This window comes from Nerophis lumbriciformis, linkage group LG29 (assembly GCF_033978685.3).
Source record: "Nerophis lumbriciformis linkage group LG29, RoL_Nlum_v2.1, whole genome shotgun sequence".
In the NCBI taxonomy this organism is placed as follows: domain Eukaryota; kingdom Metazoa; phylum Chordata; class Actinopteri; order Syngnathiformes; family Syngnathidae; genus Nerophis; species Nerophis lumbriciformis.
The window spans coordinates 25,326,717-25,341,375 of NC_084576.2; the positions used below are offsets into that span (position 1 = coordinate 25,326,717).

General features: G+C 39.6%; 1 protein-coding gene across 1 annotated transcript in view; it reads left to right on the forward strand.

Annotated features, from left to right (window-relative positions):
* The window catches only part of asz1 (ankyrin repeat, SAM and basic leucine zipper domain containing 1), a 45,352-nt gene that overhangs the window by 24,257 nt on the left and 6,436 nt on the right, over nt 1-14,659 (forward strand). The window contains exons 5-10 of the mRNA XM_061924311.2: nt 2,308-2,419; nt 2,488-2,622; nt 2,697-2,821; nt 8,036-8,108; nt 8,432-8,488; nt 12,111-12,223. Coding sequence (XP_061780295.1) covers nt 2,308-2,419; nt 2,488-2,622; nt 2,697-2,821; nt 8,036-8,108; nt 8,432-8,488; nt 12,111-12,223 — 615 coding nt within the window. The remainder of the gene's footprint in view (nt 1-2,307; nt 2,420-2,487; nt 2,623-2,696; nt 2,822-8,035; nt 8,109-8,431; nt 8,489-12,110; nt 12,224-14,659) is intronic.

A 14,659-nucleotide genomic window follows, 5' to 3' on the forward strand; every position in this document is an offset into this window, starting at 1 on the left:
CTAGCTTATGCTGCTCTATTGACATATTGAGCTGCTGCTTCGTCTCTGAGTTGGTGAAAGTTAATTCTAGATTATAAATCATGCCTCTTACCTGGATAGTAGATGGTTGTGGACATAAACCCACAAATTGGTCAACTTTGACATCCAACTTGGACCCGGAGATGGTGAGCAAAACACAAAAAGTAGCTTGTTTTCGACCACATTTTTGTTTTCATGATATTTTCAGTAGCAGGAACTTAAATATGCATGTAAACACTCCTATAGCTGGGTTGCATATGACGTCACATCCATTGTTCTTCTTCACGTCTTTAATTGACACGATGGTCAAGCAAGCAGCTTGAGCGTAGCATTAAAACAAGTGAGAGTGAGTGTGGAGTTTGAGCAGGAAATGTCGTATTGTTGTTCTGTTCTTGGCTGTTCCAGTCGTTCAAATACAGAGATAGGAAAAAGCTTCCATAGAGTCCAGAAGGAAGTGGTTAATTAAAGTAATAAAGTCAGGGAAAAACAAAATGGCTCTTAAAAATATCACTTTCATCCAGGGCTGGGCGATATATCGGTATACTCGATAAATCGCAGGTTTGTCTCTGTGCTATATACAAAATGACTATCGTGATTAGGGCTGCAACAACTAATCGATTAAATCGATTATGAAAATAGTTAGCGATTAATTTAGTCATCGATTTGTTGGATCTATGCTATGCGCATGCGCAGAGGCTACTTTTTTATTTTTATTTTTATTTTATTTTTTAAATTTTATTTTTATTTTTATAAACCTTTATTTATAAGCTGCAACATTTACAAACAGTTGAGAAACACTAATCAAAATAAGTATGGTGCCAGTATGCTGGTTTTATTTCAATAAAATACTGGAAAGGATAGAAATGTAGTTTGTCTCCTTTATCCGATTATTAATCGATGTAATAATCGACAGATTAATCGATGATCAAATTAGTTGTTAGTTGCAGCCCTAATCGTGATATTGGAGTATATATTCTCACGCAGTTGCTTTTAGCTGCGGGCATTACACTGCATGCGATTCCCACTCTTGTCTCTCCTTCTCACAGAGACGTAAACCAAGCGCACCTTCTTACATACGTCATGTGTGCAACGTCACATGCTCCCGCGGAGCAGAGACGTAGCGACATGGTAACGTGAGCTGTGATGCTAACGGTGAGGTGTGGGTGGTTATACGAAAGAGAGAAGGTGCGAATCTGGTAACAAATGGAAGAAGAATTAATTCCCAAGAAAAACGGCACGGGATCCATCGTCTGGCGGTGGTTTGGCTTCAAGCGGGAATATGTTGAACAATTAGGCGGCAAAAGCGTTGCTACAAAAAGTAGCAGCACTGCTAATGTAGCATCATTTGAAAAGTCACCCGCTAGAGAATGAAGAGTGCTTGAAACTCTGCATGTCAACATCTCCGGCCGGTGCCACACCAACAAAATGCCGAAGCAACTATTTCCAGATCAACACCGTATGAAAAAAAAAAGTCAACAGAAGGAGATAACGTCCACAGGAACCTATTATGCAGCTCATTTTTATTTGACAGTTATTGTGTGACATCATGCACAAAAGTGCACTTTATTTGTAACTATTGTAGTGGCGTTCTGTACAAAAAGTGCACTTTAATTTAGTGTTGTTTTGATATGTCATCTTGGTGACATCATTCACAAAAGTGCACTTATAGCTTGTTTTAAAATGTCTCTGACAATCTTGCACTTTCTGTTTTGAAATGACATGAATGTTTGTGCCACTGCTTAATAACTGTTTAATAAATACAGTTTTGGTAAATTGACTTAGTTGTGATTTCCCTCTCTGCATGAAAGTTTAAAATGAGCATATATTAATGCAGTATGAACAAGAATGTTTTAATGTAGACACATAGAATCATCATATTGCTGTGATTATATGCATCAAGTGTTCATTCAAGGCTAAGGCAAAATACCCAGATATATATCGTGTATCGTGACATGGCCTAAAAATATCGAGATATTAAAAAAAGGCCATATCGCCCAGCCCTACTTTTATCATCTTTTGGAATACCATCCACGCTCGTGTCTGCAGTCATCACTTTGTAAAATATGTTTTTTAAATCTCTTTATAGACGATCAATAGATCAACGTCCATTAGCTCCGTTGTTAGTGACTTTTGCTAGCGTTTATTTACGATTTAGAATGCATAAAAAAGAAAAACGTGTTCTTATCTGACATAAGGATTGTGAATGACAGACAACAATCCAAAAAAGTGCCGTTCCCCTTGAATGTCACATAATTCCTAACATGTCTCTCTTGAACTTGTGTGTTTCAGGTCCGACATGACGTGCCTGATGCTGGCAGCCAAAGAGGATTACTGCAAAGTCCTCAACCTGCTGGCGTCCTATGGAGCAGACCTCAACATGCAGGACCGCGATGGATACACTGTACGTGACGTTGGAAGTACAGCTGTAGCATTTGTCACTCATCTGGACACTACGGTGTTTCCTGTCAGGCTTTATCGTTCGCTGTGCGGAACTGCCGAGAGAAGGCGGTGTTGAAGCTCCTCCAGCTGGGAGCAGACAGCACCATCAGGATCAAGTCGGGAATGAACCCTGCTGAGCTGGCCTTGATTTTCAATCACACTCAGGTGAAGTACACCCTGATCACCTTCATCTACCAAATAGCTGGAATCTCTCTGAACGTGTGACATGACGTGTGCAGATTTCCAGCATCCTGGCCTCCTCAATTATCGCTGATCCTGTCCAGCCTTTCAGCACAATGGAGGAAACCCTTTCCAATTTCATCAAGACAAACACTCAACCGCCACCATCAGCTTCTGGGGAAAGGTAGAACATTGGAAAGCTGATACGATTATTATCGTAGTACATGACACTACCATGCTTTACTCTGTAAATAAGAAAATACTATATTTTACCTTTACAAAAACAGTATTATTTTATGCACATATTGTGCGTGCGTGCGTGCGTGCGTGCGTGCGTGCGTGCGTGCGTGCGTGCGTGCTCTGGCAATGCTTACTTATTGGGGACGTCGCTCTGTTTACAAAGTCACTTTAGGGGACCTTTGACGTTATGGGGACAAAAAAACAGGTCCCCTAAAGCAGTGGTCCCAACCACCGGGCCACGGCCCGGTACCGGTATCGGGCCGCACAAGGAAAAAAATAAAATAAAATAAAAAATTTTTATTTTTTATTTTTTTATTAAATCAACATAAAAACACAATATATACACTATATATCAATGTATATCAATACAGTCTGCAGGGATACAGTCTGTAAGCACACATGATTGTATTTCTTTATTAAAAAAATAAATACAAAAAATCAACCCCCGGTCCGTGGGACAAATTTTCAAGCGTTGACCGGTCCGCAGCTACAAAAAGGTTGGGGACCACTGCCCGAAAGGGAAACCTTTTTAAATAATAGTCAGATCCATTCTGAAGATGCCTAAGTGATTTTTAAGCTTCTTTTTTTCCCATAAAACATGTTTACTGGTTAGTTTGAGTGTGAGAGATTTGCACAGCAGCCTCCTTATAGGGCTGCAGCTGGTACTGCACTCGCTGTTCCTTCCTTGATTACTTACAATTTACACCTGGTGCACCAAACGAAGGAAGTTTGCGCGCTGTTTTGAACCAAAAGGTAAGCACATCTTTCTTATAAATGGAGGTTATTGACTATCATTTGTAGAAGAACAATGTGTTTATGACCAAGTTAAGCCAAAAAATTAGCAGCTAACCTTTTCCAGGGGGTGCATTTAATTAAGAACATGAGCCTTGCTAAAAAAAAAAAAGCTTTTGAATCACTGTGTTTTTTGTTTTTTTTGGCATTTGTACTGGTTTAATGCTAATTGGTTGTCTATAAGGACTTTTAAGAAGTTATATGTATAGTTTTGATGGACATTGGAGATTAAGGATATTTTAAGAACCTCACATTGATTTTGTTTCACACATTTTAGATGAAAGACAGTTGTACAGTAAACCACTTGGACATAAACACCTGATGTCACTGGAACAGAGGAATACTGCTCAAGTCAGGAAACAATTGACACCGTTGTTGTTTGCGCTCCCTTTAAAAAACATGGAAAAAGAGTTTACAACAAAAGACATTATTGTAAGCCTTATGCCAAGCTGGCAAGACATCTAGAAAGTGCACACAAAAACAGATTGGAAGTAGCCACAGCCCTTAGCTTTCCAATGAGTTCCATGGAGAGAAGGAAACAGCTAGAGAATATTCGTAATAAAGGAAACTATGCTCACAATACTGCTATTATGGAGTCAGGAAAGGGTGAACTGGTGCCATTCAAACGACCACCTAAAGGAAATTATTTTATGCACTGTGCACATTGCCAAGGACTGTTTACCAGAAAGGTACTGTGGAGACACATGCGAAGTTGTCGCCTCAAACCTCCATCAGTCACCCGAAAACCAGGAAAGAACCGTGTCCAGTCCATGTGCACATATACTGGGCCTGTGCCTTCAAGTGTATCCAAACAACTGTGGGGAGTAATAAGTGCCATGATTCCTGATCCAATCACAGAAATAATAAAAGATGACCATGTCATCACAGATGTTGGGCAGCACCTGTTGAACAAAAGTGGTATGTCAGCAAAAATTCAACAATGTGTCAGAGAGAAGATGCGGGAATTAGGAAGACTGATTCATAATGCCAGGAGAGTAACTACCTTGAAAAAATGGAGGATTTTGTGAATCCTAGATAGATAGATAGATAGATAGATAGATAGTACTTTAATGATTCCTTCAGGAGAGTTCCCTCAGGTAAATTAAAATTCCAGCAGCAGTGTGCAAAATTGAAATTGTGTACACTAAGAACTACTTGGAGATGGTCAAAGCTGTCAAATGTACTTGTGGCTATGATAGTGACACTAACAAATTCTGCATTCCATCACTGGCAACTAAACTTGGGAATTCCCTGGTAGTCAGCAAACTCTTGAAAGCACAAGGTTGGATAAACAACAATGAAGAGTTGGTAAGGAATGCCACTCAGTTCCAAGATGTCCATCGTGAGAAGTGGAACGAGTTGATCTCTGTAACGGCCCTGAGGAACATAGCCGAAGAAAAGTGGAATGCACCACAACTTATGCCCTTCACTGAGGATGTTCAAAAAATGCATCAGTTTCTCAGTCAAATGCATGGTGAGTGCAGCAGTGCGCTATCTGAAAACCTTCCACAAAGGCCTGGTCAGACCTGACAAAAGTATGTTTGACACAGATCATCCTTTTTAACAGACGAAGAGAAGGAGAGGCAGCAGCCATGCCCTTGTTGACTTTTTTGTCAAGAGACACAACTGATCCTCACGAAGATGTTGATTGGGCTCTCTCTGAAGTGGAAAAAAAACTGTGCAGACATTTTTCAAGGATTGTCATCAGGGGAAAACGAGGCAGACCTGTTCCTATTCTCCTGACTCCAAAAATGGTGTGTGCATTAGAACTTCTCGTTAAGTACAGGGAAACTTGTGGGGTTCTCAAAGACAACAGTTACCTGTTTGCAAGACCCACAGCGATGACACATTTTTGTGGTTCTGACTGCAAACGAGACTATGCAAAAGCATGTCATGCAAAGTGTCCTGTGTCACTTACATCCACGAAACTACGAAAACATGCTGCCACCCTTTCAACTGTGCTTAAACATAACAGACACAGAGATGGACCAGCTGGCCAACTTTCTTGGCCATGATATTAGAATCCATCGCGAGTTCTATAGACTCCCTGAAAAGACACTGCAGCTGGCAAAAATCAGCAAAGTTTTGATGGCACTCGAGCAAGGTCGATTATCAGAGTTCCATGGCAAGAACTTAGATGAAATCACAATTGCTCCAAATGGTAAGTTGTCATCTTTGTTGTTTCCATTGTCTATAATTTTTTTCCATCCTTTTGTTTGGTTTGAACTCAATTATAAGCTTAACATGTTATGTGTACCACAGAATGTGTTTTGGAAACTGAAGAGGAAGATCTTACCAGAGAGGACGAACACTATTCAATTCCTGATAATGGTATGTAATGTCAATACTCATTTTTGTGGTTTATTAAATGTATTCGACAGTATTCGCAGTAGTTTTAATGACAATAAATGTCTTAATATTCTGTTATTTAGAATTGTTTCTGAAGTTCCATTTGGTTAGCACTCCAGAAGTGCATGTGGTATGGTAAGCATGACACTATGGTAAGAATGACACTGAATGTTTATTACATTGAACCAACAGAGGAGGGGGCCTTTCCAACCACTGAGGAGGAAGCAATTTTTATTTTATTTTTTTTATTTAGCCTTTATTTAACCAGGTAAAAATCCCATTGAAATCAAAGATCTCTTTTTCAAGCGAGACCTGGCCAAGAGGGCAGCAGCAAGGTTACCGGTACATTAAAAACAGTAAACAACACATAAAACATCACATTTACAACATTAAAACTTGCTCACATGACACATGTGCATACAGACAAGGTAGACTGCAGTCCTTTCACAGAAGCTTTAAACTCATTTAATGTAACAAGGGTTAGAAGTTTAATATTCGATTGTAGGTTATTCCACCCCCCAAGAGACTGACACAACTTTCAAAAGAAGAGGCGGTATCCTCAGGAGATCGTGCAGTGAGACATTCTTCCAAAGGTAAACTATATACATAAAATGTTTTTTTAGTCAAGTTTTATCAGTCTTTGTTTTCTCACAAATAATGCAAATGCATATGTATGCATTGTTCTCTGTGGGTTAGAGACATTATAGGAAACAAATGTATAACTTAATTTCTTAATCTTCTTTTATTTATTTTATTTTCATACACATATTTTGCATGGTCACTTGCAGGTAAAGCTGCCCAGAAAAGAAGACCCTGGACACAGAAAGAGGTGAAGGCTGTCGAGAAGCACATGAAGCGATTCATCCCTTCTGGTATTGTACCAGCAAAGAGTGACTGTTTAAAATGTTTGAGGGCCGAACCGGAAGCTCTCCAAAACCGGGAATGGCAAGCATTGAAGTTCTATGTGGGCAGGTAAAATAGTAGATTAAAAGATAATCAGCAAGACTGGTTAAGTAGAACCGTTTTTTTATGTTCTTCATGTTCAATGTTGTTAAAAATAAAAAGTAAAAATAAAAGTTGAAATGAGTTTGTATTTTATTTCTGTGGTTTAAGGTAAAATAAGATAATCCTTTATTGATCCCACAACAGGGAAATTTGGGTTACTTTGTTTACGTGTTTTAAATATTGGTAAAAGAGAAAATGACTTTTCTTGAAAAGTGAAACGTGTTGTCCTGGCATTAATAGTACTGTAATTCTGTATGGTATCCATCCTTAGTTAAAACTAATATTTTTTCCCTTGTCCCCACAAGTGATGATCAAAAACTTGGTCCCCATTCCAAATGATAACCAGCATGGGTGTGGGCGTGAGCGCGTGTGTGTGTGTGTGTGTGTGTGTGTGTGTGTGTGTGTGTGTGTGTGTGTGTGTGTGTGTGTGTGTGTGTGTGTGTGTGTGTGTGTGTGTGTGTGTGTGTGTGTGTGTGTGTGTGTGTGTGTGTGTATACACTCACACCCCCACACATATATGTATATACTGTACATATTCACCCACATATATATATATATATATATATTTTTTTTTTTTAAATATATCATTAAAAAAATATATACACATATATAACAAACAAATATATGCGCACGCACACACGTATGTATGTATGTGTGTATGTATATATACACACTCACACATATACATACACACGTATATGTACACACACACACACACACACACAATCCGGGCCTTGTGTTTGATACCTGTGCTTTAAAAAACAGATTGTTTTGTCAAGAGCATAAAATTAAGTTTGGCTTTGCAGCTCTTCTCAGTTTGCACAAACTAATGTGTGTGTTTGTCTCCCCCTGTTGGCTTTTTTCAATGACTGCACTCTTTGCAGCATAAAACAAGTGATATATCCCATCATTCAATACTTTGGCAAGTTGTATTGTATAAATTGTATTTGCAATGTTTTGTATTTGACTTGATAGACTGAAATAATATAAATCATTTCTATTTTGCCCTCAGTGTTCCCAAACTGGATGAGCTGGAGCTCCTCCTGCATGGCCTCCATCTCAGCCACCTTACTGACATCATACATGTACGTAGAGATATTTGTTTTCTATTGTTCCCATATCTCCCTTCTGGAACATCACTGATTAATGGTAGCTGATCTGCAGGTGAGCTTTTACAGTAACCGATGTGAGAAGGTATGACATGTTCTTGTAATGAGGTGTGCAGTTTACATATTTGACTCTACATAGTCATAATAGCTCAAATTGACTGATTTGGCTTGACCCAAATGAACACTCAATATCTTGAGGCGGTCTGGAGGGGAGAATGAGGGCTGAGTTTGACAGATGCAGGTGTTGGCCATGCAGGCACATCTGCTGCACCTGGTCAACTTCTCCCATACTTTCACAGGAGAAGGACATCACCTGGAGTGACCTGCTGACCATGGACAAGGAGGACCTGGAGAAGGTAGAGGGTGACTACAACATATTTGTCAATGTCAGCAAGAACATAATGAGGGTAGCTGCTCATGTCCAGGCTGGACTTTCACACACAGGACACTGATGCGCTTCAATGACACCAGCTCTTGAAGATACATCACTTTAAAGGGGAACTGCACTTATTTTGGAATTTTCTCTATCATCCACAGTCCTTATGAATGTATGAGTTTTTCTTATTTTTTATGCATTCTAAAGCATAGATAAACGTTAGCAAAAGTCAGCTCACAGCGTCAATGGGAGTTGATGTATTCCGCCTATTAAGTGTTCTAAAAACATCCTAACGCATCAATCAAGGTTTTATATGCACACTGTAAGTATATAAGTAATGTAGTAACATTTATAATAACATGTAATATTTAATTTTTTTTTGCTCAGTTTAAGCATACAACGGCGTATTCATTTCACAGACGCGTCAGATTGTTCACTTCTCCAACAACAACAAGACTACTAATCATGGCAGACTTGATGAGGGACAACAAAGACTATGTCGGGACAAATGATGATCCAGAAACTTCTGGTTTTAAATCTGAATACAGAGTATCCAGAGGGTATTCGCAGTGCTTCACTTTTTCCACATTTTGTTATCTTACAGCCTTATTCAAAAATGGAATAAACTAATTTTTGCCCTCAAAATTCTACACACAATAACCCATAATGAGAATGTGAAAAAGGTTTTTTATTGTTTTTTTGTTTAATTTTTATTTGTTTAAAATAAAATAAAAATCACACCTAGACAAGTATTGACAGCCTTTGCTCAATGCTTTGTTGATGCACCTTTGGCAGCAATTCCAGCCTCAAGTCTTTTTGAATACAATGCCACAAGCTTGGCACACCTATCCTTGGGCAGTTTCAACCATTCCTCTTTGCAGCACCTCTCAAGCTCCATCATGTTGTATGGGAAGGTTTTCAACAAGGATGTGTCTGTACATTGCTGCATTCATCTTTCCCTCTATCCTGACTAATCTCTTAGTTCCTGCTGCTGAAAACCACCCCCACACCATGATGCTGCCACCACCCTGCTTTACTGTAGAGATGGTATTGGCCTGGTGATGAGAGGTGCCTGGTTTCCTCCAAAAATGATGATTGGCATTCACGCCAAAGACTTCAATCTTTGTCTCATCAGACCAGTATATTTAGTTTCTCATGGTCTGAGAGTCTTTCAGGTGCTTTTTGGCAAGCTGTGACTAAGAAATGGCTTCCGTCTGCCCACTCTACCATACAGGCCTTCTGGAAGGTTCTCCTCTCTCCACAGAGGAATGCTATAGCTCTGACTGAGTGACCATGGTCTTGGTCACCTCCCTGACTAGACTAAGATGAATTCATAAATATACAGAGACATCCTGGATGAAAACCTTCCCATCCAACCTGATGGCGCTTGAGAGGTGCTGCAAAGAGGAATGAGAGAAAGTACCCAAAGATGAAGTGAAGTGAATTATATTTATATAGCGCTTTTCTCTAGTGACTCAAAGCGCTTTTACATAGGGAAACCCAATATCTAAGTTACATTTAAACCAGCGTGGGTGGCACTGAGGAGCAGGTGGGTAAAGTGTCTTGCCCAAGGACACAACGGCAGTGACTGGGATGGCGGAAGCGGGGATCGAACCTGGCCTGAAGATAGGTGTGCCAAACTTGTGGCATCGTATTCAAAAAGACTTGAGGTGTAATTGCTCCCAAAGGTGTATCAACAAAGTATTGAGCAAAGACTGTGAATACTTCTGTACATGTGGTTGTTTTACTTTTTAGTTGTAATAAATTGGCAAATATTTTTAAATAAAACCTTTCCACATGGTTATTATTGGGTATTGTTGGTAGAATCTTGAGGACAAAAACAAACAAATCCAGTTTGGAATAAGGCTGTAACACAAAATGTGGAAAAAGTGAAGCACTGAATACATTCCGGATGCTCCGTATAAGGAGGATGATCTACAAGTTTTATAAGCTAAACAGCTGCAGCTTTAGTGAAACACTAATCATCATGTAGCAGTATTGCTAAGTGCTAAACAAGATATACAAACTATAATAAAACAATCACTTACTGTACAATGTCTTCTCTCACTGGAATAAAGACTGATGGGATGTGTATATATTCCCCTTCACATGAACAATTTATCATAATCCTCACGCAGGTTTTATTTATAAAAAAAAGTGTCGCAAAAGAGCGTCTTTCTGGTCATCTCCAGGTCTAAGTTGGATGTCAAAGTGAACCAACTTGTGGGTTTATTGTCCTCAACCTTCTGCTATCCAGGTGAGAGGCATGATTTATAATCTACAATAAACTTTCACTAATTTAGAGGTGATGCAGCAGCTCGACATGTTGATATAGCAGCATAAGCTAGTTAGCTCTGTGATCACGGCACCACTAAAACTTAGTTGGCGCTTGTAATAAGAATATTACTAATACTTGTTCATATTCATGTCACGACATGTAAATGGAGTATTTGTGGCGTTTTTGGGATGTTTTTTAGTGGACTTTATGGGTGCAATAGTGCGGTGTTTTTCAACCTTTTTTGAGCCAAGGCACAGTTTTTGCGTTGAAAAAATGCGGAGGCACACCACCAGCAGACATCATTAAAAACGAAACTCAGTTGACAGTAAAAAATCGTTGTCGCAATTGTTGGGTATGACTTTAAAGCATAACCAAGCATGCATCACAATAGCTCTTGTCTCATAGTAGATGTACTGTCACCACCTGTCACATCACACCCTGACTTATTTGGAGGTTTTTGCTGTTTTCCTGTGTGTAGTGTTTTAGTTCTTGTCTTGCGCTCCTATTTTGGTGGCTTTTTCTCTTTTTTTGGTATTTTCCTGTAGCAGTTTCATGTTTTCCTTTGAGTGATATTCCCTGCATCTACGTTGTTTTAGCAATCAAGAATATTTCAGTTGTTTTTAATCGTTCTTTTTGGGGACATTGTTGATTGTCACGTCATGTTCGGATGTACATTGTGGACGCTGTCTGTGCTCCACAGTAAGTCTTTGCTGTCGTCCAGCATTCTGTTGTTTACTTTGTAGCCAGTTCAGTTTTAGTTTTGCTCTGCATAGCCTTCTCTAAGCTTCAATGCCTTTTCTTAGGGGCACTCTTGTTAATTTTCGGTTTAAGCATAAGCCACATTTTTACCTGCACCCTGACTCCCGCTGTTTCTGACATCTACAAAGCAATTAGTTACCTGCTGCCACCTACTGATATGGAAGAGTATTACACGGTCAGTCTGCCGAGCTCTAGACAGCACCGACACTCAACAACAACACATCATTTGCAGACTATAATTACTGGTTTGCTAAAAATATTTTTAACCCAAATAGGGGAAATTAGATCATCTCCCACGGCACACCAGACTGTATCTCACGGCACACTAGCCACAGTGGTTAAAAAACACTGCAATAGTGTACTTCTATTGTTATCCACCTCTTACTTGACTTTGAGTCACTTGACTTTGAGTCAAGTAAGTGTAATTCCCCTTTAAGTGTAGAAGTATAACCTCACCAACCATCCACAGCAGTTTGATATCACCTGATGACTCGTTGCTACTAAAACTGTTAACCGTGGTAAATACAACTCATTTGATTGTATACCTACTGTTTACGTGTGCTAGGTTGGTATCACAGACCCAGAGGAGCAGCAGAAGGTGCTGAGTGCTGCGCAGCAGGTGCACTTGGACAAGGTGGACCTGGACACAATCGAGCAACTCGGAGTGTCAGATGCCGCGTTAGTACACGTTTTGATACTCCTGCTTCTACCAAGTACTATTTAAAATGATATAGTGATACAACATAAGACTGGAAGTTGTCCATCAGACCTGCGAGTATCTTCCTGTCCTGGCCCCTACTCGTCACCTTTAGTGGGAATCTAATGGTTGAAGTGGTTCAAATGTGATGATTTGTACGGTGAGAGGTGAGGAGAGGTTGCAATGAGGAGAAGAGATCCAAACATAGCCGTCTCAACACACCCCATCACTTCATGAAGGCTCAGCCAGACCAGGTCTGTGAACTGCCCAGGCTAGACGTCCGAGTCAGGACACGGGGGAAGGCTTGTCTAGGGCCAGACCCTCTTCTGAGGGTCCTCACTTTACTCAGGACAACTTTGGCTTTTCATACCTGTGATAGACATGAAGGCAGATTTTAGCGACCGATAAAACTGATGTCGAGTGGTCTGCAGCAAAAGTGTGCAGACTGTGGGATGGTGCAGCAGATGGTGAAGGTGGCCAATCAAACACATTGCTTGTCTGACAATTCATTGAAACAAGAAGAAATAAAAGCACACGCATATTTCCCTTCATAAAACAACAAAGCATAACACAACATAACATATTTGTACGGGTGCGCTGTCATCACTCCGCTAGACAAACTAGGAGCCAAGAGAAGGGAGGCGAGGCCGCTTGACACTGTTTACACTCTTCACTCTGACAGAGTGTTCTTCTCCAAGGCAAATGTACCGTTAAGATAACACCGATCAATATCTAGACGGGGGGCAGAGGTGGAATACAACAACTTATCATGGAAGGTTCCCTGCTCACCTGTTTGCTAATGTGCTTTTCAAGAACAACAATGTTTTTAACCACCTAGGGTTGGACGGTTTATTGGTACTAATAAAGTACCGCGGTACTAATGAATTAAACACGGTACTATACTGCCTCTGAAAAATACCGGCCCATTTTTTTCTTCTAACAGGCATGACAGTGCACCGTCATGTCGTAACTGCTGGTTTTACGAGCAGAGGAGCATGTTCGGCAACGTACACGCACGGAGTACTTACAAGCAGAAACAGTGTGTCGACAGAAAGGGAGAATGGACGCATTTTGGCCTAAAAACTAACGATAAAGGTCAAGCTATAACCAGTGTTTGTAATAACGCCGTTAGCAATGCCATTACTTTTACTAGTAACGAGTAACTAATTACTTTTAGATCCGTTACAAAGCCGTCAGCGGTAAAGTGGCACAATACTTTTGATGTGGTTTTATGTCAACAAAAAAGCGTCATAAGTGCAGCAAGTTCACTGCGGGAAATATCTTTTTACTTATGAAAGCAACAAGCAAAACTGCACTAAAAGGAACTTGATATCAAATAGGAAGAGGCAATATCACACTGTGACACAGCAGACAACACACGTACACAATGGGAATATTGAACAAAATCAACGATTGAAGTGACAAACTTGCCATCCAAACAATACACCGTTTGTTGACAAGAAGATATGACAGCCATGGAAGCATATTCAATCTTTATATTAAGCAGAGGTAACACCATCCGGTGAAAAGATTCAAAAGAGCTGGCGTCAGCTGCTAACTGCTAAAGCTAAAAAACACAGCTCCCTTGAAACCCTCGATGATGTCACGTGTCACTAGGCAACAGACCCCGCCTTTTAAGACAAAGACTCCGCACACTTTACTGGTTTCTTACAAGAATCGTCCCTGCAGAACGAAGAATAGCTAAACATGCCTCACTACACACCGTAGGAGGATACAATAGCTAACACTCCTCAATGTATACAAAAGGGTGGGTCAACACAGATATGGATTGTAATGATACCAAGTACAAAAGCCGTATGTAGTCGATACTACAATGATTACATTGAGATTTTTTTTATCATGCCAAAAAAAAAAGTTTCTCTTTTTATAATGTTTTATTATGTTTATAATCTTAGGAAATACATCCCTGGACACAGAATAACTTTAAATATGACCAATTTATGATCCTGTAACTACTACAAATTTGTGGTATCATCCAAAAATAATGTAAAGCATCCAAACAGAAGAATAAGTGATTATCACATTTACACAGAAGTGTAGATAGAACATGTTAAAACAGGAAGTAAGCAGATATTAACAGTTAATGAACAAGTAGATGAATAATCAATTTTCTACCGCTTGTCCATCATCATATTGACAAAATAAAATAATGAGAAATGAGCCTTTGTTTGCTTACTTACCAAAAAAAAAAAAGAAAAGTTGTCTAGTCCTTATTTAAGACCACAATTGTTCTTTTATTGCAATAAGAAACATATGTTTCATGTGCTTTAAGATTTTTAGTTTCTGGTACCCTTTTATTTCGAAAATTATTTTAAAAGTACCGAAATATTGGTATTAGGAGAACCCTACAACCAACGTATTCACTTAGTTTGCCTGCTCGTGCACTTGTCTTCCTC